Source organism: Peromyscus leucopus, chromosome 8b (assembly GCF_004664715.2).
Source record: "Peromyscus leucopus breed LL Stock chromosome 8b, UCI_PerLeu_2.1, whole genome shotgun sequence".
Classification (NCBI taxonomy): domain Eukaryota; kingdom Metazoa; phylum Chordata; class Mammalia; order Rodentia; family Cricetidae; genus Peromyscus; species Peromyscus leucopus.
This window is the reverse complement of record NC_051086.1, coordinates 72,601,285-72,629,077: the sequence shown is the minus strand read 5'-3', so window position 1 is coordinate 72,629,077 and position 27,793 is coordinate 72,601,285. Positions and strand designations below refer to the sequence as shown.

At 46.3% G+C, this 27,793-nt stretch overlaps 1 protein-coding gene and 1 pseudogene across 2 annotated transcripts; one reads left to right on the top strand and one right to left on the bottom strand.

Moving 5' to 3' along the window:
• Positions 1-107: 107 nt before the first annotated feature.
• Positions 108-25,972, bottom strand: C8BH17orf67 (chromosome 8b C17orf67 homolog). Of its 2 annotated transcripts, none has more exons than XM_037201105.1 (4): positions 24,891-25,972; positions 16,466-16,566; positions 3,556-3,692; positions 108-602 (listed from the first exon to the last, which is right to left on the bottom strand). In XM_037201105.1, the coding sequence occupies exons 1-3, from the start codon at positions 25,021-25,023 to the stop codon at positions 3,576-3,578; spliced, it is 351 nt and encodes a 116-aa protein (XP_037057000.1). In that variant the 5' UTR covers positions 25,024-25,972; the 3' UTR covers positions 108-602; positions 3,556-3,575. The 2 variants fall into 2 exon arrangements, with proteins under 2 accessions (XP_037057000.1, XP_028734015.1); XM_028878182.2 differs by lacking the exon at positions 24,891-25,972 and adding an exon at positions 17,395-18,099 and having other exon boundaries at positions 109-602.
• Positions 4,956-5,059, top strand: LOC114699306 (annotated as a pseudogene).
• Positions 25,973-27,793: the final 1,821 nt, after the last annotated feature.

Below are 27,793 nucleotides of genomic sequence, written 5' to 3'. Positions count from 1 at the left end.
GTACATACATACATGCAGCCAAACATTCCTACATATAAACTAAAATTAAATAAGTCTTTAAAAAATAAAGGGCAGTACATTATCTGGAACTGGATTTACAAAGGTGAATAAGGGAAGGAAACCCCCAGTACTCTCCCCGTAGGAAAAAGAGACACACAGAAAGATTAAACGTCAGCCTTTATAAGTGCAGCAGAGAAATAAAAAAGCAGATGACTCAAAACTCAGCAGCTCCAAGTGATGCACTTCCCCCTTCTGAGAAAGATATCCCCAAGGTCCCCAGTGCAGACACCCGCCCCATGCCTGTTCTGCAGCCCCCAACTCCATCCCTTGAGGGGGGACTTGGGCTCTGCCTAGACTCACAAACTGGTAGGAAGGCCTTCAGGAGCCCTGTGATTCAAGCTATTAGTTTTCATGATATGGGCAAGTTAGTAAAACGGAGCAGAATATATGTTTGGCGTTTCCCTTGAAGGCAACTTCTGGCCTGCCCACAAGGGACCGCAAGTTCCTGAGATCAGGAAGATCTCACTTCTGCAGCTTCAGAGCAAATAGAAGATGAGCTTCTCTCTGTTCCCGCAGCCTCTGGATCACTGCCTGTCAACCTGCTGGAAAAGAAAAAAAAAAATTTAGAATCGTGGTGGTGGTGCTGGTGCTGGTGGAGGTGGTGGTAGTGGTGGGGTGCTGGTGGTGCTGGTGCTGGTGCTGGTGCTGGTGCTGGTGGGGTCCTGGTGGGGGTGGTGATGATGATGGTGGTGATAAGAGGAAAAGGAAGGACCTGCCGGCTGTTACTTCCTGAAAATTCCCTCTACGTGCATCATTTTGAAAAATTTATTTTATTTATTTACGTATCTGTGTGCATATATGTGTACGGATACAGGTATGCCAGGAAGCCAGAAGAGGGTGTCAGATTTCCCTGGAGCTAGAGTTACATAGGTGGTTGTGAGGGCTGGGGATTGAATTCAAGCACTCTTCTTTAGTTTTTTGAGACAGGGTTTCACTGGGTAGCCCTGGCTGTCCTGGAATGCACTCTGTAGACCAGGCTGGCCTCGAACTCACAGAGATCCGCCTACCCCTGCCTCTTGAGTGCTGGGGTTAAAGGCAAAGGCCACCACCACCCCACACAGCAAGCGCTCTTGACTGCTGAGCCATCTCTGACTTTTTGGGGCCTCGGGACAATAAAAGAAGAGGCCAGTCAGGCCAGCTTTTTCCATTCAGCCAGTGACTAGCAGACTCGGGGTCTGCAAGATGTTTGGACTCCAAATTCCAGGCTGAGCCACCACTTCCCTGTCTCCATGTGTGTGGGAGCTGTCTGGAATGAGACCTTGGTGGAATCCCGTGATTCTGCTTAGAAAGTCATTCACTGAGTACCAGGCCCAGAGACGACAACATCACCCCAATATACAGATGCAGAAACAGGAACTAAGAAGGGAGAAGTAGCTTGCCACAGAGTGAGACACAGAGCCCACTCCGGTCATAGTCTGAGCCCCTAACCACTCCACAACTCTGTTTCCTTTCAATTTTAGTGTGTGTGTGTGTGTGTGTGTGTGTGTGTGTGTGTGTGTCACAGTGTGGGTATAGAAATCAGAGCACAAGAGTACAACTTGTGGGAATTGGTTCTCTCCTTCCATCATGTGGGTCCCAGGACTCAGACTCCAGTCATCAAGCTCAGTGGCCAGTGTCTTTGCTGGCTGAGCCATCTCACCTGCCCCCACAGCTCTGTCTTCTAGAAGAGACCAAAGGAGAACTTTCTGTGATGGAAGACAAGGCCCTTGGTGCAGGAGGAGAGGGCAGCCTGGAAGTCAGGAGCGTGTCCGAATGTAACCATCCTGACAGAAATAAAGATATTCTCGGGAGACACTCGTGGGGCTGAAGAGGCAACTCAGCTGTCAGAGCACTGACGAGCATGCAGGACGGCCTGTATGGCCCCCAGCACTGCATAAAACCAACTGTGGCCGCACGCTCCCATAATCCAATACTCGGGAGCTGTGGGGGGAAGGATCAGAAGTTCAAGGTTGCCCTAGTCTACATATTTTTTTAAGACTGGGGAGGGCTGTCTCTCCCTTTGGCTATCAGACTATTAACACAAAGCCTTAGAAATCAGAATTTCTCTAGGAGTCTCACGCTGGGAGAAGGAAAAGACTGAAGTCTAATGCCTGTAAGAGAAGGAACTGTCTGCTGGAAAGAGATTTCACAAGGTTCTGTCAATGTACCCCCCTTGTGGCAGAGACTGGAACCTAGACAATGATGATTTACAGGACACACATTGACCAGGGCCACGTAGTAATGCATGCCTCTGGTCCTCTGCTTAACCCTAAATAAACCTCACGTCAGGACCCTGAAAGTGGGCCCAGGGTTCACTGGGCCTCTGTTCCTCTTCCCCGTGTGGCCCTGTGGAATAAATTTGTTCTCTGATTTTCTCCAGTCTCGTGTCTTTGATTGGCCTGTTGAAAACAAGCAGCTGAAACCAGCCTGTGGGAGCGACCAATCTCTGAATATAACTCTAGTAACATCAAGCACACCGAAAGAGCTGACCCAGAACCCGGCTCGGGGGTCAGAAAAAGCAGAAGAGAAAATCAACCCACGCCTTACTTCTCTTCCACTCTGGGAGCATCCTCTTGCCCTCTGTGAAGCTGCCTCCCAGGGACGGCTTGGACAGGACCAAGCCACAGACTGTGTAATCCTTGCAGGATTGGGAGTTAGCAGAAGATGGCCAGCCCAGCCCTTCTGTGTCTGAGTGAGGAGCCCCATTAACGCCCAGTCAGCTCCTCCATAAAACGGGGTCGAAGTGCATGCCATCAGTGACACCAGGGTAATAAGGCCGTCAGTGACAGAACTTCTGGGAGAGCACGCTACAAACTGCCGGGTGACATTCTGAAGGGAGCGTCCCTGTGCCATTCCGGCAGCACAAAATACACAAGAGCGAAGATGGGAAGATTGCTCGTGACCACACATAATAAACCATCCAGTTATGCTCTGTCCTGCTTGCTCTGTAAAAACCTCAGAGAGGGCCAGGCATGGTGGCGCGTGCCTTTAGTTTAAGCACTCGGGAGACAAAGGCTAGAGGACCTCTTTGAGTTCAGGGTTAGCCTAATCAACACAAGTTTCAAGCTCTCCAAGCTTAAAAAAAAAAAAAAAAAAAAAAAAAAAAAAAAAAAAAAAAAAAAAAAAAAAAAACCTGCACAGAGTGATAACTCAGTAACTCGGTGTTAAGAGCTGCTCTTCTAGAGAACTCAGGTTCAATTCCTAGCACCTTCATGGTGGGTCACAACTGGGGGTAACTCCAGTCCCAGAGGATCTGATGCCCTCTTCTGGCCTCTGTAGAAAATGCAAGCATGTGGTACACAGGTCTTTCCTGGATGGCAAGGTACCATCCCCTCCCCACGTGGGATCTCTCCGTAACCAGTAGGCTCCCCTGCTTTCCTTCTTGCCTGGCTGGCTCCCTTGCCACCCCTTAAACAACAAGCAGGTGGCACTCTGGCCCCTGAGCACACTGCCCCAGAAAGTCTCCCCACCATGAACATAGTTACCCTCTCCAACAGAAGGAGGTCTGGGACCTACCGAGCGGGCCCGGGGGCCCTTTACACGGGGTGGACCAAGTTCCTGTCGCAGTGAGGCTTGCAGTGGGGATTGAGCCAGTGTTCCAGAAACTGCTCCTCAGCACGGTGCTCCAGGGCCAGCAGGTGATGCACATATTCCTGTAAAGACAAACCCACAGCAATGGGAGGTGCCCAGAACTCCCAGGCTAGCCTTGCGCTCACAGAGAGCAGCCTGACTCTGCCTTCTGAGTGCTGGGATCAAAGTTGTGTGCCACACACCGGACGTCTTCCTTCTTCTTAGTCCCAGTCTTTCACACAGCCCAGTGGGAAGCCAGCCAGCGAGGGAGCCAGATGGTACATCCTGCGGGGCCAGCCTCGCTCCGAAAGAACCCTGGGCTCTCTATCTATCCATGAGATGGGAATCACTGCAAAGTGTGTGTGAAACGGAACCACATAAATATTTTTATATAACTCTAAAACAGGGGGGCTATTGACCAGAAAAGTGGCATTTCACCTTGAGAGAGAATGGACAGATTCAGTCATACAGTATTTGTGACAAGATTAAATTCTTTTGATATGTATCTATATCAAATTATGCATATACATCAAAATTCTTATATGTGTTATATATAATAAATATATATAATCATAATATATATAAATTTATATTTTTTTAAGACAGGGTTTCTCTGTATAATAGCTCTGGCTGTCCTGGTACTCAATTTGTAGACCCAGCTGGCCTTGAACTCACAGAGTTCCACCTGCCTCTACCTCCCCAGTGCTGGGATTAAAGGCGTGTGCCACCACTGCCCAGCTGAAAAATATCTTAAAGCACATAAACCTTCCTACAGCATTGAAAAGCTTTTAAGAGAGGGCCTGGTTTGAACTTTAAGTTTTTATGTTTTGAGAATGTCCTCTAGGAACTCTATAGCCAGTACTAAATACAGTCATTAAAAATAAAAAAGGAAGTGGAGCTGGGAAATAGTTCAGTTAAATAAAGGATTTGTCATACAAGATTAGGACCTGAGTTCGGATCCCCAGCACCCACATTAAACAAAAATGGGTGTAGTGACATATGCCTATAATTCCGGCACTCACGAGGCAGAGACAGAAGGATCCCAGGGCTCTCTGGGTAGCCAGACTCGGAAGAAGTGGAGAGCAACTGAGGACCTCTGGCCTCCACCTGCAAGTACACACAGCCGTACCTGCATGCCTGCACAGGAAAACATGCATCCACATACACCATACATGTGCACACACACACACAGAAAAGCCAGACATGGTGGTTTATATAGCTGTAATCCCGGCACGTGGCAGGCTGAGGCAGGAAGGCAGCCCATACATTCAAGGCCAGCCCAGGCAACATAACAAATTTCAGGCCAGCCTGGGCTTAGCGTGAGACCTTGTCTCCAAAGAAAAGAAGTGTTATATGGAGAGAGGGAAGGTTACCATTCCCCTTGACAAGGGCCTAACACACACATACAGGTAAAGCATGGCCACCTACTTAGTGGCATCTACTGCTCTTTGGAACTGGAAAAAATTACACTGAGTGAGGTAACTCGGGCTCAGAAAGACAAACACCACATGTTCTATTTCATATGCAGATCCAAATTCTGGCCTCTAGGGGCACGGCCCTCACATGGTGCACATTCATCCATGCAAGTAAAACACTCCTACACGTAAAATAAAAATAAGCCTATAAAATAAATTTTTTAAGAGAGGGCTACATAGAGAGACAGTGTCTCAAAAACAAACAAATCCTGGGCTCAAGAGATTCTCTCTTAGCCACCTAAATAGCTAGGACTATGGTACACGCGACCCAGCCCAGGTAAGTTTTATTCATTGGTTTATTTTTTTATGGTAACAGCCACAGTCCACTGAGTATGTGACTTAGTGCCTGGTGCAGAGGAGGACCTCAGGACAGCTCACTGAAGGGACATATAAATGAATATATGAAAAGGTTGCCTTCTAGCCTGCTAAATCCTCCTCAGAAGGTCCCTCGCCATCTCTGTCAACTGTCTTGCTAGAAGCACCAAATGTACATAAAAGCAAAAGTCAGTATCTATTTCACAGCAGCTGAAGTCATCACTGAAGAGAAGCCATCAAAAGAGACACACACTGAGAACAAGGGAGAAGCCAGCACCGGTTTCCATGACACTTCAGTATTTATTTTAAATGTTAGGGAAATGAATATGCCACAAAGGCCTGCAGGCAGTCATTAGTCAAAGACGAAAAGCCAAAGCACAAATCTGCTAAAAACCACAAATTCAACAATTGCATCGGCCGAGTCCGGAATGACCCAGCATTAATGAGCATCTCAAATGTTCCTGGACGGGGAGAGGAGAGGGAGATGGAAAACAGGTTTTCATTTCTTTAGATTTCCTTCTCCAGGGAGGGAAGAAATTAAACAAAAACAAAAACCAGTATTTGTGTTCCGTGTCAAGTGCTCATTGTAATGATTTAAGTGAATCATTTCCTAGTAATTGGAATGGAAACTACACATAGACCCTCACTGGAGGGGTGTGATCATGAAGTGAAATGTCCAGCAGAGCCTGACCTGAACCCAAGAATGACAGCAAAAGCCTATCAAGGCAGGAACTTTTTCCAACATGTCACCATCCTTTCCGATGACATTCGGGCAGGATTACAGATCCATTGACATTTGGGAGAATTATTTTGCTCAATAGTCAAAGCCAGGTGATCACACAGGCGGAGAGGCTGGCTCAGAAGTGATGTGCCCTGGATCCCCAAAAGCTCCGTGCCCCAGGAAAGCCATATGCGCTGAGCTCGAATGAGACCTCAGTAATTCTGAACCGTCTTTGAGACCAAGGGGACAAAAGGATAATGCAGTTCCTAGGACATTTGTGGCAGGGCTAACCATGAAAGCGGATTTACAAAGGCCACTTAGCATAAAGCTAGCATGATTTATCAGCACCCACTAAGAACATGCCTGAAAAGAACACAAGCCAAAATGGCCTCGCTTCCTAGAAAGGCAAATTCCCAGGGTTCGGGAGTGCTTATGAACACGATCACAAAAGACATCACCAAAGCCTGAAAGTCATCTGTCTTTCTTAAAGAGTTTGTATCATTCTCCCTGGCAATTGGCAAATGTATTCTTCCCTAAAATTTGGAAAGATGAAGAGAGACTTAACGAGTTTACATGAGGCAATAGAAGATATTTCCTTGAAATAAACTCCAGCCTCCATGTCAGAGTTCTATCCTGCTGGGTCCACACACCCCACCCATCCATCCCAGGAAGCACAGAGACATAACTAGTATTTAGTAAACGCCAATCATTGGTTTGGTGCTGGAGACCCAGAAGTGAAACAAACTGTTTATCTCCTAAAGCCAGTTAGAACAGTCTAATGGGAGAGGCATAAAAATATCAAAATTGGGGGCTGGAGAGATGGCTCAAAAAGTAAGAACACACACGGTCCTTGCAAAAGGCCCAAGTTCAGTCCCCAGAGCTCATATTGGGCAGCTCACAACTGCCTGTAACCATTACTCTAAGGAATCCAACTCCCTCTTCTGGACTCCACAGGCCCCTGCACACACATGTCTACATACATACCCACACAGAGACAAACACACCAATGCATAATTAAGAGTAAAAAAGAATCTTTTTAAGTAAATAAAAATTTAAGTATTAAACATAAAGTTCACCAAAGCACCACCTTCAATCCTCAGTGAGATGGTAGGGCTGAGAGTCAACCCATTATCTCTCTAGGCCTTTTTCTAGAAACCCACATTCAGATGGTGTGTTTACCCAACGTACAACATTGTTTTGTAAATTTGCAGGACAGTCTCTCTATCCACAGGAGATACCTTCTCAGCCCCCCAGTGGATATCTGCAAAAGCAACTGGTGAACTGAACTTCCATATATTATGGCTTTTTCCTACACACACAGGTCTATGATGATGATGTTTAATTTACAAACTAGGCCAAGTAAGAAACCAATGATAATAATTAATTATAAAATAGAATAATCCAAATGTTATCCTACAGAGCTGGAAGGGTAATTCCATCAGTAAAGTGCTTGCCCCCACACAGGGTAGGGCCTGCCTCAGGGCAGGCTGGGTGGGTCTGTCTAGGGAGAAAGTTACTGAGCTTATCCATAATAATGGAAAAGAAAGCTGACAGACCAGATAGCTCCATTAGTAAAACACTTGCCTTGCAAGCATGAGATCTTGAGTTCAATCCCCAGAACCCACGTTAAAACACCCAGGCCTAATGGTGTGCACGTATAATCCCAGTGCCAGGGACACAAGACAGGCAGATCTCTGTGCTCACTGGCCAGCCTGTCTATCCTGCTTGAGGAATTCCAGGCCCATGAGAGACCCTGTCTCAAAATACAAGGTAGATAGCTCCTGAAAAAAACGATACTCAAGGTTAACCTCTGGCCTCCACATACATAAGTGCACACGTAAAAGCACAACTGTACACACACACACACACACACACACACACACACACACACACACACACACACACACATGGCTCTCAATATAGCTTATTGGACTGCACTTTCCCTTCTTTCTGTGAGGACATGAGATGATGTAATGCCTATCGGGTGGGATGGAGTGAGAGGAAGGGCAGAGGCTGTGCGTGAGGCTTGCTGAAGGAGAAGCACAACAATTCTGCAATGGACCCAGTGATGGAGACGGTTGTTGCTCTGAAGAGACTCAATGAGCAAGGCAACCCTTATCAACGAAAGCACTTAACTGGGAGCCTGCTTACAGTTTCAGAGGGTCAGTCCATGATCATCATGGTGAGAAGCAGACAGACAGAGCGCTGGAGCAGCAGCTGAGAGCTTTATGTCCTGATTCACCTCCTCCAACAAGGACACACTTAATCCAACGAGGCCACACCTCCTAATCCTTCCAAGCAGTCCACCGGCTGAGAACTAAGCATGCAAACATATGAGCCTATGTGAGGCATTCCCATCCAAACCACCACAGAGACTAAGTGACGGACAGGTGACTTGCAGAGAGCGTGGCCACACTAGACATCCCCACCCCAGACAAGATGAAGCAAAATAACACAAGCTCTCATCACCCTCCCCAAAATGCTGCACAATTTTAATTGTATGTGTTGTTCCTTGCTAGAATTTCCCATTTAATATCTGTAGACTCAAGGTAACCACGAACCCCAGAAACTTAAGAAAGCAAATGTGCAAATAAGGAAGGGTGAGGAGGAAAGGGCAAAGAGGAAAGAAAGAAACATTGTGACATTCAGAAAGAAGGGGAGGGTGCCGGGGAGAGCCAAAGGAGAAGGGCCTTGCAGGCAGATGGAGACACTTGCGAGGATGTGCCAAGGCTCCATTTGAAAAGCAATGAGACATTCTGGGTGATTGAACATTAGTTGCCTTGGAAGGGTTGCAGGGAACCCAGGGATGGCTTGGGGCTAGCATGTCCCCAGGCCAGAGCACACTGACTTTTTTCTATAAGCAGAAAGGAGAGAAAAGGCTGTCTTAGTTAGGGTGACTATTGCTGTGATGGAACACAGTGACCAAAAGCAACTTGGGGAGGAAAGGGTTTATTTCACTCACAGTTCCATAGAACAGTTCATCATCGAAAGCAGCCAGGGCAGGAACTCAGGCAGGGCAGGAACCTGGAGGCAGGAGCTGATGCAGAGGCCGTGGAGGAGTGCTGCTTACAGGTTTGTGTCTCATGGCTTTGCCCAGTCTGCTTACTTAGAGAACCCAGGACCACCAGCCCAGGGATGGCACCACCCACAACAGGCTGGGCTCTCCCCCACCAATCATTAAGATGACTGTCGTTTGTGTCAAATTGACATAAAACTAGCCAGCACAACGGCTCTAAGGATTATTTACTGGGCTGTTTTGTGTATTTTTTTTTCAATAATCACCCATAGATAACACGCTCTCTCATTTTACCCTCACAGTGAGCCTAATAGGCAGTTACCACTTCCTCGTTTTCTAGCTGTGAAAACTGAGACTCGGGGACTTTAAATGACTTGGCTAAGACATGACAGCCTGTCAGTAGGAAATGGAGACACAGACAAGCTAATATAAATTACATGATCTTGTGGAAATCATACATTGGGTCATTCATTTTTTTAATGGTTGTTTAAATAGTATGCCCTCTAAATTCATCTCTACTTATAACACATGAGGGTGCGCCTTTGTTTTGGAAATTGGATCTTTATCGATGTTAAAGATGACATCATACTGGGTTCAGATAGGTTCTATCTGGTGGCTGGTGTCCTTTGGAGAGGGAAATGTGAGAGACTAGGGCGATCGCTCAGTGGCTAGGCACTTTCTTAGCACATATGGAATCACCACATGATGTACTGTTTCCGGTTCCTGCTACCGTCATCTCTCCACGGTCACAGGCTGCAACCAGGAACTGGGAGCTAAGATACACCCTTTCTCCACAAGCTTCATTTTTCAGGGTATTTCAGCACATCAGCCAGAAACAGAACTAGAACATTCCAGCAATGAAAAGGGGGTTAATGTAGACACTATATCGAACAAGGAAGAAAGCCACGACAGCCCGGCAAGTTGGAGTAACGCAGTCATGGGTTAAGAAACAGTTTAATCCCAGCACTCGGGAGGCAGAGCCAGGCGGATCTCTGTGAGTTCGAGGCCAGCCTGGGCTACCAAGTGAGTTCCAGGAAAGGCGCAAAGCTACACAGAGAAACCCTGTCTCGAAAAACCAAAAAAAAAAAAAAAAAAGAAACAGTAAGGACCACCAGCCACCACTAGGAGGCACTGGAGGGACAGGCAACAGTTCTCCAGCGCTTCCAGGAGGAGCTAACTCCACCAAGGCTTGACCTTGACTCAAACCCCAGCCTCCTGAGTTGTAAGATAATAAAGTATTACTGTTCTAAACACTACAGCCCATTACGGGGCCCTAAGAAATGAAAACACACAAACCACATAGAGGACGGAGGGCACAGTAAAATTTTGCCCCAAATCTTATCACTCAGGAACATCACCACTTTGGCGCCATACACACATGTACATGTACCCATATAAATATGGGTAGGCCGAGTTCGCCTTCAAAACTTCCCCTCCATTTTTAAAGTTGTACATGCAAAATCTTATTTAAAGTTTTGTCAAGAGTATAGGAAACTGGATTACCAGGGCACCACAGAGGGGAAAGGTGCTTGCCGTATAAGCTTGGTGACCAGAGTCCAATCCCTGGAACCCACAGAAAGGTGGAAGAAGACAGCCAAATCCACAGAGTTGTCCTTTCACCTACTCATGGACACTGCGGTATGTGCACCCACAGACACTCATCATGCTCATGTATAAAAAATAATAGATAATTTTTAAAGGAGAATAGGATGCTGGGCATGGTGGTGCACACCTTTAACCCAGTACTCAGAAGACAGAGGCATGTGTGTTTCTGAGTTTGAGACCAGCCTGATCTACTTAGCAAGTTCCAAGCCAGCCAGAGTTACATAGTGAAACCCTATGAGAGAGAGAGAGAGAGAAAGAGACAGAGAGAAACAGAGATAGAGGCAGAGAAGCAGAGAGAGAGAGACAGAGGCAAGACAGAAATAGAGAGAAAGGAGACCAGATATTCTGTTGTTGTTGTTGCTGTTGTTGTTGTTGTTGTTGTTGTTGTTGTTGTTTGGGGGTTTTGTTTGTTTGATTTTCCAAAAAGAGCTTCTCAGTGTCACAGCTCTGGCTATCCTGGAACTCTCTCCAACCTCGAACTCACAGAGATCCACCTACCTCTGCCTCTTGAGTGCTGGGATTAAAGGTGTGCACCACTACTGCCCTGCTATATAATCTTTTTTAAAAAGACCTAGGAAAGATTTGTTTGGGTTCAAAATTTTAGAGAGTTAATTTAGTCCATCGTGGTGGGGAAGACATGGCAGAGATCTCAGTCTAAGGTAGCCAGTGTGTGACTGTCCACATCATGGTGAACCAAGGAACAGAGAGAGCAGGGTAAGAACCGGGGGCCAGGTACAACTTTCAAAGGTGTACTCCTACCGACCCACTTCCACCAGGCAGGCCCCAGTGCAGCTGAGGAACAAATATCAAAACACGAGCCTGTGGCGACATCTCAGCTTCAGACAGCTTTCCATTCTGGCCTCTCTTCCTCTAGGCCCAGCTTCATGCAGTTGTCTCCAAACAAGGTTGGGTTATTTGGTTGGTCTTGGCCTCTGCGAGCTTGCTGAGGCTTCATTAGACCTCCAAGTCCTCTGACAACTCAGGGAAATCTACCTGTCTCCACCAGGCATGTCCCTAAATGAATGCCAAACTTTGGGGAACTCCCATCCCATTTCCACGAAGTCCAGACCCTACTCTCCAAAACCTCTGACGATCTGGGGCCAAGCTAATTATAAATGACAGTCACGGCCCGTTTCTCTGCCAGAGCAGCTTCTAGAGTCTAGGGGTGACTTCCCCCTCCTGACAGCCATGATCACCCCACTGTGTGCCATCTGCCAGTCATTATTCCTTCCAGAAAACCACTAACACAGATGGCAATGTGTGGCTGGGGGTTGCAGAGGCTAAAACAGCATACCGCAAAACCAACTGCACGCCCAGTATCAACTGTTCAGATACGTGTATCAGCCGTTTCCTAGAGCAGGGAATCCCAACGATATGCCTTCCTTGGTCTTCATCCAGGCTCCTTTCTCTGGTTCCTCCTTCTATCTCCCACACACATTAGGCCTCACCCTCTTGCTTCCTGGCTGCCTCCTACATTTAAAGTCCCTCACCCTTCTTACCCAGAGTCATCTGTCTCCCTCTTAGCATCTCTTCTTCTTTTTCCCTCCAGGTCCCAACTTCCTCCATCAATGGTCCTGGTTCGCCCTGCTCCCCCAGGACAGATGCCAGCCTGCTCATCATGAACATGTTGTCAGGTGCAGGAAACACACAGGAGCTGTTTCAAACAGTCAGGCTCCCCCTCCCCGCCATGTATGAGCAGTGCTTGTTTCCAACAAGCCGGTGATTCTGCAGATGCCAGGCTCTGAGATGGTTAAGTCAAGATGACAAACACCATAAAGCAGATCTTCATGAGGAGAGACTGCAAGTCTCCATGTGTGTTTTCATTTCGAATTAACACTTCCCCAAAGCACCACCTGTTACCCTCTTCCATGGCTTCTCTATCCTCTGGACCAGTTTTCTTTCCTCCAGTCACTTAGTGAGAAATAAAACCATCCCACTAGTCAACATCTCAGTTAGTTATGTTGGCAGTAAACACATGGGTCTCCAGGCTTAGTTCCCAGGGGCACATGCCTTCCCCCCCCCAAAGGCTGTCAACTGTCCAAAGTCCACCTGTCCATCTCCCAGGTACCATGAGATGAAGATGGATAACATGTCCAACAATGTCATCGCCTATTTCCCATGTACAGCAGGGTCTGAAGGCCAGCGTCTGAGAGACTTTGTACCCTGAACCTCTAAATGGTTCCTGGGGAGCAGGCCTAATTATATCAGTGCCCTGCTTAAAATCCCTAGATGCTTCCACGGTGTACACAGCACAAAACTCAACCATGTTGCAATGATGTCCAGGGGATGTCCTACCTGACCCTGAGACAGCCTTCCAAAGGCATCATTCCAAGTAACCCAGGGGGTCAAGTCAAGGCCCAAAGAAGAATATGGAGGAATAGTCTGACACATAATATTTTGCAAATCTTTTTCAAAACACACACATGTAGGCCAGACATGGTGGCACACACCTTTAATCCCAGCACTCAGGAGGCAGAGGTAGGTGGATCTTTGTGAGTTCAAGACCAGCCTGATCTACATAGTAAGTTCCAGGATAGCCAAGACTATATTGAAATACCCTGACTCAAAAAAGAAAAGAGAGTGGAGGGGAGAGAAAGAAAGAAAGAAGCATGGCTCTTCAGAAGCCAAGGGCCCTTGGATGATGTCCACCCTCTGTGAAGCTCCTGACCCTGCCTGGCCAAAGGTGGGACCTCACTGACATCCCAAGACAGGCTGGCAAGCACAGGGCCACCATGCTTTGCATTCAGATCGAGCTGTGCGCGTTCTCAGGGGTGACGACGGCCCCAAAGCAGGAATAGGCACAATGTCAGCAAAGGAGTACACTCGGAAGTTCCTAAGCTGGGAGAGGACCACACAACGCAGAGTTCAGAGCCAAGTGTAGCACAGTGGCAGGAGGCAGGAAATGGAGCTTCAACGGTCCAAACACCTGCAGACGGAGGAGGCCTACAGAGTCTTCAGTAAGGGCCAAGGCCGTTGCCCCACAGAGCTTAAGACGGCCAGGTGCAAGTGCTGTCAGAGAAAACCTCAAAGGCCCGGATGAGCTGAATGACAGAATGTTTGCCCTGCATACTCAAGGCCCTAGATTCAGCCTTCGTGCCCGAAAGAAAGCCTAGAGCAATGATGTAGAGTAATGTAAGGAAACCTCCCCCATACACAGTTAGAAAGTAAGTAGAGATTCAGGCTAGCTGGAGGGCTCAGTGGATAAAGGTGCTTGCTGCCAACCCTGACATTCTGAGTTCAGTCCCTGGGCCCCACATGATACAAGGAGAGAAGCAACTTCCATAAGTGGTCCTCTGGCCTCCTCATACATGTACACACCACTAAATAAGTAACTGGAAAACAAAGAAAGAATGAGAGAAGAAACAAAGTCAACTGGAAGGTTCAACTCTAGTCCTACCTGAGTCAGCAGCACTTACCATCAATTGTTTTTTTCTGTGCTGGGGACCAAATCTAGGGCCTTGTGCATTCCAGGTGAGCACTGTACCACTGAGCTACATTTCCAGACCAATGCAAGTCTTTTAAATATCAAATTATGCACATTGAGAGAGAGAGAGAGAGAGAGAGAGAGAGAGAGAGAGAGAGAGAGAGAGAGAGAGAGAGGGTAAACATGGTTCCAGGTCCCTGTGGACCTCACTTAAGAATCTGACAGAGGCCAGGAGGTGGTGGCACACACCTTTAATCCCAGCACTCGGGAGGCAGAGGCAGGCAGATCTCTGTGAGTTAGAGGCCAGCCTGGTCTACAAAGCGAGTTCCAAGATGGGCTCCAAAGCTACACAGACAAACCCTGTCTCGGAAAAAAAAAAAAAAAAGAAGAAGAAGAAGAATCTGACAGAGAGGCTGAACTGACGTCCAGTTGAGGGGGTTCAGGAAAGAGACCAACCTGGACCAGAGAGACACTACCAGACAATAATCTCCAGACAGCCGTAGCTTGCTGGTACAATGTGATGAACCTTCACCTGGGTGAGGCAGAAATACCATGAATGTCAGAACAGCCAAGCTAGGCCACAAAACAGGAGCTGGACAGCCTGCCAGGGTCTCAAAGAATGTACTAAACACCCAAAATAAAGGCAAGAAAGGGAACTGTAGAATTACGTTCCTTGTTGTGATAAAATATACAACTTGAGCCAGGCGGTGGTGGTGCATGCCTTTAATATCAGTACTTGGGAGGCAGAGGCAGGAGAATCTCTGTGAGTTCAAGACCAGCCTGGTCTACAAGGCAAGTTCCAGGACAGCCAGGGTTGTTACACGGAGAAACCCAGTCTCAAAAAAAAAAAGAGCAAAGGAAGGAAGGAAGGAAGAAGAAATGGCCCAGTCCCGACTCATACCTCTTCAGCACAATTCCTGCACCTAAGGATCAAGGATCATTACACAAGAGGGACCTGGAGGACTGTAAGAGCCAGAGGAACAGAAAGTGTGCTGTGAAATTGTGTCTCCTTGAAATGTCAGAGAGACTGCATCCATGAAGTCTAGTCAACATGGCTGCCTAAACAAGACTTGAACAGGGACAACCAATGGACATGCTAACATGAAGGAAGGAACGCTTGTGAGGCTTCAACCCTAGACAAAGAACTATGGGCCACTGGGGAATTCCGAGAGGGAGAGACACGGTCTTTCCTAGGGAAAAGTCCCCCGTGAGTCATCTAATAAATACCAAGTTGTCAACCCTGAAAACATAGACATGCAGGTAACATTACACAGACTGAGCAGGTTGTATTCATGTATTTAGGAGGGTGTGTGTGTGTGTGTGTGTGTGTGTGTGTGTGTGTGTGTAACAATAATTAAAAGGAGGCAATGAATTTGAGAGAAAGGCATTACATGAGAGGAGTCGGTGAGAGGAAAAGGAAGTAGGAAATGATGTAATTATAACTTCAAAAAAATGATTATTTTTTTTAAAAAAAAAATGAAAGCTGCCAAGCTGTGGTGGCGCACACCTTTAATCCCATCACTCAGAAGGCAGAGGCAGGTGGATCTCTGAGTTGAGGCCAGCCTGGTCTACAGAGTGAGTTCCAAGACAGGTTCCAAAGCTATACAGAGAAACCCTGTCTGCGGGGCGGGGGGAATGAAAGCTAATGCCCAGCTTGCTTTCCCTTTTGAATGCAGTCTAGGACCCAGTCCACAGAACAGCACTGCCTGCATTTAGGGTAGGTCTTCCCTACCTCGAATAGCTTAGTCTTGGAACCCTCAGACATACCCAGAGGCTTGTCTGGGAACTGATTCTAAGTCCTGTTAAGCTGACAATCAATATTAGCTGTCCTAGGTGCCTCGGTTCAGAAAGACTAGGCAAGTGGAAACCATGACCCACAGAGCGGAGCTGAGGGCCAAGGCCATCATCAGAGGTAGCTGGTACCAAGATTCTACCCAAAGTGGCCGTTGCTGGCTGAGGATGCTGGTATAGTCTGCCGGGGTCCGAGAGGCAGACACTGGGTTGGCATCAGCCAAAAGGAGCAGCTGCTAAGCAAGCAAAGCAGAGGAGGGAGATGCTGAGCAGTCCCTTCAGGATGCAGGGACACACACACCACACCCCAGAGACCCTACTGTTTCTGTTTTAAGTACCCTGCCCACAGGAGATGAATAGAACCAGCATCTCCAGGAGTGAAGACCACTCATGTCTTATTCCTGTGTCTGTAATCAAACCCCCATCTCACAGCCCACCCAGAGACCAGCACTCAGTTAATTTCAGAATGAATAGTGTGTGCTATGCAATTGCCAGGGCCAAGCACTTACCCGAATGGGCTCATCCGGGAATCCAGGTTTGCTGGGTCTGTCCTGTCGCCGGGACCTCAGGAGCTGTTTGGCTTGCTTTTCTGTCAGAATCGGGGAGCTTTCTGTAAAGAATCAGGGAAAGACTTGAGAGGTTCCCAGGCCTGGGAGTCCACACTTCATCTCAGCACTCCAGAGAGGATTTGCAAATTCAATCTTGGTTAAAACACAAAGAGGAATCTGTCCCAAAGGATGTGGCATTTCTGAGGACGTGGGGATTTTAAATTGTTTCTTCTATGGTTAACTCAGAGCAAATACTTCAGAATTTAAATCTACTTACTTCTTGCAATGGCCCATTCATTTATAGTGGACATTTATGTAATGTATAGAGGTTATTGTTTGTTTGTTTTTATTTGTTTTAAGACAAGGTCTCTTCGCTGGCTGGCCTTGAGCTCCACGTCCAGTTGGGATGACCTTGAATTTCTGATCCTCACGAATGCTGGAATTACAGTTGTTTGCCTCCATGCCCTGTTAACACAGTCCTGGGACTAACTACTGTAACACTGAGCTACAACTCCAGCCCTGAATATGGTTTTTAAAAAATATATTCTTTCCCATTCCACTCAGAAGATATGGTCTCAAAATTGTTCGTGGCGGGGAAAGTAATCACATGCAAACATTAAAAGATATTAGCATAATAAAAGTATACCAAGCTTCCATGATTGCATATGCTCTTTAAAAGATGATGTCACTGAAGGCTCGTCAGCATTTTTGAAAATAGTACTCAAACACATCTTAAGACTTTTCAAAAGAAAATAATCCACCTCCCTTTTAAAGAGTAGGAATTCTAGAAGCTCGCTCTTACAAGAAGAAAGAGTATCAGAATATCAATATACACGATATATGATCACGTCAGTGCAAAAACAGGCCATGTCCGTAGAGAGAGAACCTACCTGAGGAGAAGACCAGCAGAGTGAGGACCAGGACCAACACAACCAGCTTCTCCATGGTGCCAGGCCCCGAGCCCCCGACTGAACTCTCTGGACCCATCCTACCTACTTGAAAGAGGCCCTGTCAGTCCCAATGCCCTGTACTCTCTCACTAACGCGGCTTGCCACGTGATGCTAAGCGTATCTGACTCTGAGTTTGTAATAATGACTGTTAAAATATCCTCCCCCCCCAAAATTCCTGTGACTTTTCATCCTGAGACAGGAAATGATCCCTCTGTAATGTGACCTCCTGAATGTGGTTTTGAGAATATCCATTTCGTGTAAACAGGTCTATCGAGCACATTCCGTAACGTTTCTGAGTATTTTTCTAAAGCTTTGGCTTATAGTCTGTTTCACTGGGTAGCACTCATTTCTCTCTCTCTCTCTCTCTCTCTCTCTCTCTCTCTCTCTCTCTCTCTCTCTCTCTCTCGACATCTGGTTATTTTGTGAAGTCAGGGGCCAACTTGTGGGAGTCAGTTCTCTCCTTCCACTGTGTAGGTCCTGGGGATTGAACTCCAGGTTATCAAAGGTTGTCAGGCTTGGCAGCAAGCGCCTTTACCCACATAACCATCTCACTAGCCGGAATTGTCTCCTATATTTGCATATTTGATTTATGGATTTTGGAAAAATATCTGTTCATCTCTCTCTCTCTCTCTCTCTCTCTCACACACACACACACACACACACACAGAGAGAGAGAGAGAGAGAGAAATTCAGAGGTAGGTAAGCAAGGAGCATGATGAAGGAAATAAAAAGATTCTCCCCCTGGCTTTGGAGCCAGAAAGACCAGCCTTTAAATCTTGACTTCACCTCTCTATCTCTCTCCTCTCCTCTCTCTCTCTCTCTCTCTCTCTCCTCCTTTAGGTGGGTCGGTAAGTCATTTAACTCCTTTCTTCTCTTCTTGGAGAAGGACCCCACAAAACCCACCTTTGGGTGTGGTGAAGCAGTGAGGAGAAGCGTGAACTCACGGTAGCTGTGACCCCTCACCATCAGCCATCTCTTTCTCAAAACTGAGGAAGGTGAGATCCAGAGATGGAGAACCCCAAGTTCACACACACACACACAGGGGAGAATTGAAACCCGTCTCCACACTTCCACTGTGTGTTCTCACTATGCTCCATGCCATGGCTTAGATGCTGACTGCTTATCCAAAAAGGCCCCCATGTTAAAGGCTTGACCTCCAAAATGCCAGTATTTGCGGGGGAAACAACTTTTAAGATGTGGAGCCTCGCCCAGATATAGTGATGTATATGACTTTAATCCCAACACTCTGGAAGTACAGGCAGGCAGATCTCTGTGAGTTTGAAGCTGCCCTGATCTACATAGAGAGTCTTAAGACAGCCAGGGCCGTGCAGACAAACTCTGTCTCAAAAAATAAAAAAAAAAAAAGTCAAGCAGTGGCGCACACCTTTAATCCCAGCATGCTGAGAGCAGAGACGGGCAGATTTCTGTGAGTTCAAGACCAGCCTGGTCTGCAGAGTGAGTTCCAGGACAGCCAGGGCAACACAGAGAACACAGAGAAAACTTGTCTCAAAGAACAACAGCAAAAAAGAAAACTGTGGCGCCCACCTAGGAAGTCCTACGGTCACTGGGAACATGCCCTGATGGGACTGTGGGACCTGGCTCCGTCCCTCTTTCTCTTTTGCTCCTGAATCACATGATCTACTGGGTTCCATTCTGTGCTCCTGCCATGCTAGGCTGTCTCAGCACAGGCCCAAAGAGGGGCAGTCAGTCACGTGCTAGAACCCCCTAAACCTTTCTAGTGTTCTCAACCTTCCTAATGCTGAGACCCCTTAATACAGTCCTCATATTGTGGTGACCTCCAACCACAAAATTATTTCATTGCTGCTTCATCACTGTAATTTTGCTACTGATATGAATCGCAATGTAAGTATCCATATGCAGGATCTCTGATATGTGACCCCTGGGAAAGAGTCATTCGACCCCGACTGCCCTAAACTGTGAGTCAAAAAGAGGAAAAAAACAAAAAACCTATTTGCAGGGCTGGAGCAATGTCTCAGTAGTTAAGAGCACTAGCTATTCTTCAGAAGGACCCAGATTCAGTTCCTGGTACCCACACTCAGAACTCCAGTCAAGCACACACATGGTACACATGCATGCACTCAAGCAAAACGTTCATATATAAAATAAAATAAACCTAAAACAATTGTAAGGAAAAGCAGCCATGAATTGGAAAGAGGAACAAGGTGAAAGGGCACACAGGAGGGTTTGTTGGGGGAAATATAATTACATTATACTCTCAAAAAATTTGTAAATAATTGTTTAAAGAAACTTTTTGTCTTTAAAAATTGATTCTCTCAGGTATTCCATCACGGGGACATAAACCTGACTAACACACCCATAACACACTTCTTCCTGCACAGGGCTTGGGGAAGTCTCAGGAAGATCATAAGCAGCCTTAACCAGACGTAAGGTTATTTTCGTAAAGATAAGTGAATCTGCAGGGTAGGGTGGCTCTCACTGCCAGAAGAGGGCCAGCTCAAGGTCCTCTTCACCACACAGGAAGTTCCGTGCAAGCCTGAATCTCACGACCCTGTCTTCAACTGAAGAGAAGGAGAATCCAACACGCTGCTGAAGTTCTCTGAAATTCATCAATAAATATTATATGAAGAAATCATTAGATACATAACAAATTATAGCTAAAACCAATGTGGCTTTTCTTTGCATAAACTCTCCATTCAGAATAATGACCAGCTGTCCTGTGGTCACTTTGCCAGCTCCAAAGAAAACAGAACCTGACCCGCAGTTGTCTGAGTTTATGCTAATGCTAGGTAACTGATATTAAACCAAAATGTCCTCAAAAAGAAAAGAAAGAAGAAAAATAAACAAATTATAAAACTGAAATATCCTGGCCACTGGGTTGGTATTTTGAGCAGACAGCAAACAGGAAAAGAAATCATGTGCTGTCAGTAAAAGTTACCTCACACGTCTCCTCCTCTCTCTCTCTCCCTCTCTCTCTCTCCTCTCTCTCTCTCTCTCTCTCTCTCTTTGAAACAAGGTCTCATTATATAGTCCTGGCTGTTCTGGAACTCACTCTGCAGACCAGGCTGGCCTGGAATTCACAGAGATCCACCTGTCTCTGCCTCTTGAGTGCTGGGATTAAAGGCGTGAGACACCACATCCAGTTGTCCATTCATTTCTGAAAAACACAGGGTTTGGTTTTAGGAGCTCTGCTGTGGCTAGCAACCTTCTGTTTTTATAGTTCTCAAGAACCTGGGAGATGGCTCAGTGGTTAAGAGCCCTGCATCAGGCTTTTTCTTTGGGGCCACCAACCAGCTCCCAAATCAGGACATGGAAACATTAGTTATAAATGCTCGGCCTTAGCTTATGCTCGTTTCTGGCTTTTTTTTTTTCTTTGACTCAATTCAACCTGTTTCTCTTCATCTTCGTTTCACCTCAGGGCTTTTTACCTTTCTGTCTATATGTCCTCCTTTCCTGCTTCCTCCAGTGTCTGACTGGCCGGAGGCTGCCTGGCTTCTGGCCCCAGGCATGTCCCCTGTTTTTCTCTCATTCTTTTCTTCTCTCTCATCCTCTTCTCTTCTACTTATTCTCTCTGACCAACAACCCCGCCTATCCCTCTCCTGCCCAGCTATTGGCCACTCAGCTTTTTATTAGACCAATCAGGTGCCTTAGGCAGGCAAGGTGCAACAATGCAACACATCTTTACATAATCAAACGCACATCCTTACATGTTAGGCAAATGCAGCATACACAAATGTAACACATCTTTACATCCTTACATGTTAGGCAAATGCAGCATACACAAATGTAACACATCTTTACATTGCTAGCAAAGGCAGCAGAAACAAATGTAGCACATCTTTGTCCAGTTAAAATAATATTCCACAGCAAGCCCTGGCTCCTCTCCTAGAGAACTGGGGTTTGACTCACTGCACCTACATGGTGGCTCACAACCACACCTGTAACTCCATCTCTAGAGGAGAGGCTAGTTTTTATGGGCACTGCATGGACATGATACACAGATATACACACAAGCAATACACCCACACACATAAAATGAAAATAAATAAAAAACAAGTTTCAAAAAAAGAACTAAGGAATTTTAGAGTATTATTTCAGGAATATGTATATTTGTCACATTAAGTATTTTGAGGTTGTTTTTGGTTTTTAGTTTTTCTTTTGGGGAGGTGGGGAAGGATGGTTAGGATGGTAAAAATGGATACTAAGCCTGATAACCTAAATTCAATCCCCAGGACACACAGGATGAAATAAACTGAAATACTGACCTTCACACAAGTGTCAGGGAATTCTTGTGCCAAACACATATGTATCTACAGAAGCACACAAGTAAATAAATAAATGTAATAAAATATACAGGGATCTTGTTTTTTGTTTTTTGCACATACTCATTTTTTTCATTTTTTTTTCTTTGACTTAATTTAACCTGTTTCTCTTCATCTATGTTTTGCCTCAGGGCTTTTTACCTTTCTGCTCTTTGTGGTTGGATAGAACACTGTTGTTTTGTTATATCAAGTAAACTTCTTCCATCAATTAGAAAAAAAAAATCTATACCTAGCTAGAAATTTCTCAGCATACATTCACTCTGAAAGCATTTCTCTAATCTAGTGATTTCTGTCCAATAAAAAACATAATGTGGGCCGGGCAGTGGTGGCGCGTGCCTTTAATTCCAGCATTTGGGAGGCAAAGGCAGGGGGGAATCTCTGAGTTCAAGGCCAGCCTGCTCTAAAGAGGGAGTTCCAAGACAGTCAGGGCTACACAGAGAAACCCTGTATTGAGGAGGAAAAAAATGCAGAAAACACAATATGAACCAAGCATAGGCACACAGCTGTAATCCCAGCACTCGGGAGACAGGGGAAGGAGAATCATGATTTCCAAGTGGACCTTAGATACTCTGTAAGACCCTCATTCAAACAAACAAACAAAACAAATAGATACAATAAAAGGAAACTTTTTTAGCTGAGGATGTAGCTCAGGTGTCAGATCCTTGCCTAGCGCAGGCACGAAGCCCTGGGTGTGAGCCCCAGCAGCTCATTCATAACTGAGTATGGTGACATAAGTCTGAAATCACAGCACCTAGAACGGGGAGGCAGGAGGGTCGGAAGCTCAAGTCCATCCTCGGCGAATAGTCACATGCCTTTACCTCCAGGACTCTTGTGGCAGAGGCAAGCAGATCTCTTTGAGTTCCAGGGATATTATAGAGAGACCCTGTCTCAAAAAAAACCACACAAAAACAAAACAAAAAAAGAAACGTAAAATATAAACCTGGGCTATTTCACACTGTCTAGTGTTGCCGAATCAGGCCTTCAGACTCTGACATGTAAGTTTACACTTTCACGTTTCAAGTGCTCCACAGCTGCATATGGCTGGCTAATGGCTACTGAATTAGACATCAGGGGTCTACCGTCATCCATCTTTCTTGCTGTTCTCCCATTTACAGCCACAGCTGGTCTCCCATCATCCCTGCTGCCCACGTCAATCCTTCCTCCATGCAGCAGCACTGATAAAACCTCGCCCAGGTAAGGGGACACACAACTTTGGAAGGCAGAGGCAGATGGATCTCTGTGAGCTCCAGGCCAACCTGGTCTACAGAGTGAAACCCCACTACCTTCCCAAACAAAATGGGGAGGGGGTCCTTAACCGTGTGCTGCGTGGCCCTGAGCTATATGCATTTAGCTCTTTCCAACCCGGTTCCCACGAGCCCCCCAATCCTCCCCAATCACTCTTTTCTACTAAACAAGTTCTTGCCTACCTCAGGACCTCTGCATGTGACGCCTCCTTCTCATCTTTCAGGTGTCAGCTTGAAACTTCTCCCATCTGGGTAAGTTCCTCCCTGCCCTTCTTAGCCTTCTCAGTAAAACTCCCCTTCCACCCACACCCATTTCTGTCCCATAATTTATTAATATCATATTTAGTTATTGGCCTTTTAAAGGCCATCCCCTCCACTGGGCTGTAAACTCAGTTAGTGTGTATTCTCTCATGGACTGGAGAGGTGACACCGGAGAGTCAGAGCCTGTATCCCACCCTGGGATGCTCAGGTGGAAAGGACCCCACAGGTGTGGAGCTAGAGGAGCTGAAGCTTGGAAGAAAGCGCCTATTCAGTTTTGCCTCTCAGAAGAGGATGCAATTCCCAATACGTCCACAAGGTGGCAGAATAGAGAGCAGGACCCCACAACTAAAACCACAGGGAAGATGAAGCCACTAAACTTTCCTATTCTGGAGGCGGCCAGGCTCCCAGGGAATCACCGGTCCTAGGAAGAGGTGGTGCTCCGGTGCCCAAGACTATTTCTCTACTACTTAGATCGTCTTTATTTTTTTATGTCCTTCATTCCTAGAGCTCAAACCCAAGGCCTTGAGCGTGATAGGGAAGTGCTCTACCTCTGAGCCCCACCTCAGGTCTTCACCAGACTCCCAGTGCGAGGAGAGCTCAGTTACCTGTTTGACCAGAACACAAGAGCTTGGAGAGGCACACCTGGAACCCCAACACTCCAGGGCTGAGACGGGAGGACTGCGAATTACAGACCAGCTGAAAGCGAGACCCTGCCTCTAAATACATAGACAGACAGACAGACAGGCAGACAGGTGATAGCTGCAGCCCTCCACCCATAATCTCATGGCATTCACCTAACTGATGTTTTCATTTGTGGTTCCCATTTTCTTTTGAGCGATTCCAAAAGAACACAGATAGTTAAGGATCTTCGATAAAGACAACACTATAGAGTTCTCTGCCTCCTCTCACTACATGATGTTTTAACAGCAAAAGAGATTTAAAATCCCAGGAACTAAAAAAAAAAAAAAAATTCAGAGACACAGGAAATCTATTTACATGTTTGTTTCTGTTTGTTTGTTTGTTTTAGTACAGAAAGATAGTGAATCTATCCCAACCAAGAGAACTAACATGTGTCCACATATATAGGCCCAGAGTCAGCCTCGTAAATTCTTTGTTTATTTTTGTTTTCTTTGTGTAGCCCTGGCTGTCCTGGAACTCTCTCTGAAGACCAAGCTGGCCTCAAAACCACAGAGATGGCCTGCCTTTGCTCCCTGGGTGCTGGGATTAAAGGCGTGAGCTGCCGCCGCCGCCGCCACCACCCAGCTAAAAATATGCTGCGTACCAAGACAAGAGTGTCCGTGCATGCTATGTTTGTAATCCTAGCACTTGGGAGGAGGAAGCAGGAAGACCAAGAGGTCGAGGTCATCCTTGGCTACATAGGAAGTTCAAAGCCATCATGGACAACATGAGACCCTGTCTTTGAAAACAGAAGGGGGAAAAATGAGTCTGTGAAACAGTTTCAGAAGGCCAAAGATGCCGAGGCTAGTCACGAATACCAGGATACAGACTGATACTCTACACTGTTTATTAGGAGAGACGGTGGCCCCTTTTTTAACGTCAGATTGCTTGCCCCACTCACACATCCACCTTGGCTTCCCTTCCCGTCCCTCTGGGGCTGGCACAAGCTCACCCTTCCCTTCCTGTTTGGAGCTGCAAAACAATGGTGAGATGTTTTGGCCTTGGACAGCGGCCTTCCGGCCTGCTGAGTGCTTCCACAAATGGACTTCAGTTTCTCTTCTGGGTCCAGGGATGTTGGCCTCCATCTGTGTCTGCCCAGCAGGTGAGCACAGCCAAGGCCAGCAACGGTTCTGGTGGCCAGAGCCAGCTGACTGTCCAACCTAAACAGGAAGGAGAGGCACACGGGCAGAGGGGCAAGAATGCAGGACGCTGACAGGAAAGGACAGCGGCGTGGGGGTGCATGGTGAGGACGACAGTCTCTACTGTAGCATGCAGGAACGGAGCAGGGCCTGGGACTGCAAGACACAGCACTCATTCTGAGGGAAACACTGCTCTTATCTCAGGCTGACCAAACTTCCCAGACCAGGGCCCCCCAGCAGCACGTCTCCAGTCTCTGAGGAGTTCTGATGCAGAAGACAGGAAAAAGAAAAAGAAAAGAGGAAGGTAAAAAGAAGAACCTGGGTCAGGCACGCTGACACACCTGTAATCTCAACGGTCAAGAAGCTGGAGCGGTAGGATTCAGAGTTCGAGGCCAGCCTCAGCTTCACAGCAATAAACTGTGTCTAAATTGACTAATGAATCCAACAAACCCCCAGGGGCAATCAGCAACTGTAAAAACAGAGACCATGGACAAGTAAAATTAGAATCTTCTGAGAGGTAAGTGGACATTTTTGCTCAAAAGCAGCAGGAACAGGATGCTGGAAAAAAAAGAAAAATTTGGCCAACAAGTCAACAAAGAGACAAAACTCTAAGCATGGTGTGACAGTACACGCCATAGTCCCAGCGGCTTCAGCAGCCGAGGCAGGGGGATTGCTTGAGACCAACCTGAGCAACACAGTGAGGGACCCTATCTCAAAAAATGGGAGAGAGAAGGAAAAAAGAAATAAAGGAACATTCTAAAATTGAAGAAGAGGACTAGTAAAATGGCTCAGCAGGGAAGAGGCTTTGACGTGATATCAGTCTCTGTGCCTACGATGGAAGAGGAGAGCCAAGTCCTGAGACATCCCAGGACCTGCAGGCAGTCACTGCAGCATGTATACACACACACACACACACACACACACACACACACACACACACTAATAAACTAAAGTTTTTTTTTTTTTTAACACAAGAGCAGAAATTGCAAACTTAATAAAAAAGATTTAAGGGAAAAACTGAAGAAATATTTTTAAAATAAATTAAGAGTGACAGGGAGGCTTAAGAAAACAAGAAAAATATGTTTTAAAGAGGAGGCATTTACCAAAATGAGTTGAAAACCGTGTCCACATGAAAAGCTGCCCAGATGTTCATAGAGGCTTTATTCATCATGGCCAAAATCTGGCGACCATCAAGATGTCCTTCCAGAGGCAAAGGGACAAATGATCTGGAGAGAAAACAAAACAAAACAAAACAAAGGGAAAAAAGGAAATTTAATAGTAAGTGAAAGAAAGCAGCTGAAGCCAGGATACCTCGTATGCTGGGTACCACGATCCACCTGGACACCCAGAGCTTTGGAGGCTCCTGCTCCCCACCACCTCACCCTATTACCTGGGTCACGTGAACATACTCATCACCCCACAGCATCCTATCCACCTTCTTTTGTGAGGCAGCCAACTAGCCGGATAGCCATAAGAATTTTCTCGTTTCCAACTCCCCAGAGCTGGGATTGCAAGCACAGTCCACTACACTCAGTTTTTCTTTTCTTTTTTCTTTTTTACATTAAAAACATCTTTACCCATTATTTTATGTAATGTGCATGGCTGTTTTGCCTGCATACATGTCTGTGCACCATGTGCATGCAGTGCCCAAAGAGGCCAAAAGAGGGCATCAGATTCCTCCGGAACCAGAGTTCCAGACTTGTGAGTAGCCCTGTGGGTGCCAGGAATTGAACACTGGTCCTCTGGAAGGGCAATCAGTTTTTAACAGCTGAGCTATCTCTCCAGCCCCAACACACTCAGTTTTTTATGTGCATTCTGGGATCATGTAGGATGTATGACCCGGAAATGGCTAGGGGGAAATGACTTAAGTGTCCTGCCGGGCATGCGCAACCGTGGGGCGTGGTTGGAATTCCTCTAAGTGAGTTGTTTGTAATAGCATATACTAGGAACAACTTCACTAATTATGGAAGTGGGGTTACATAAAGTGTGGATCAGATGGAATATTATAGTACAGAATAGTACAGAATGGAATATTATACAGCCACTAAATGTGACCTTTAATTATTAGATATATGTGTGTGTATATATATATATATATATATATATATATATATATATATATATATATATATATATATACAGAAATGTATAAATACAATCTGCTGAGTCCATGTAGTGTCTTTCATATGTAGGTGTGTTTAGGGCTGACCACTTGACACTGGATAATCAAGTAGGAAGCTTCTCCATGGGAACGACTGGTCCTCCCTCTCAGTAGTCATTAATTGATTGCAGCTTTTCATCAAGGGGTGCACCCTTGTGAGACATGCTGGCACGTCATCAGGTACCATTGTTCAGGCCTTGTTTAGGCTGTAAACATGACTTTTAAAAATATGTAAAAGCTATTTTGTTGCCAAGCATTGTGATGTACACTTGTAACCTGAACACCGGGGAGAATGAGGCAGGGCAGTCACCACGTGTTAGAGGCTTACTTGAGCTATACAGAGTGACTCTGTCACACACACACACACACACACACACACACACACACACACACACACAGTCTTGAAATCTAAATTTGAAACACAACCATAGAGACTTACCACACTGCTGGGCGGTGGTGGTGCACGCCTTTAATCCCAGCACTCAGGAGGCAGAGGCAGGTGGATCTCTGTGAGTTCGAGGCCAGCCTGGGCTACAGAGTGAGTTCCAGGAAAGG

What these genes read in the sequence shown, in the direction of transcription:
- C8BH17orf67 (XM_037201105.1), bottom strand. Translation starts at nt 25,023, where the DNA reads ATGGAGGCCAACATCCCTGGACCCAGAAGAGAAACTGAAGTCCATTTG. An exon ending in CTCCAAACAGGAAGGGAAGG is followed by an intron (nt 16,567 to 24,890) that starts GTGAGCTTGTGC and finishes GATTCTTTACAG; the next exon opens with AAAGCTCCCCGATTCTGACA. An exon ending in TCCCGGATGAGCCCATTCGG is followed by an intron (nt 3,693 to 16,465) that starts GTAAGTGCTTGG and finishes TTGTCTTTACAG; the next exon opens with GAATATGTGCATCACCTGCT.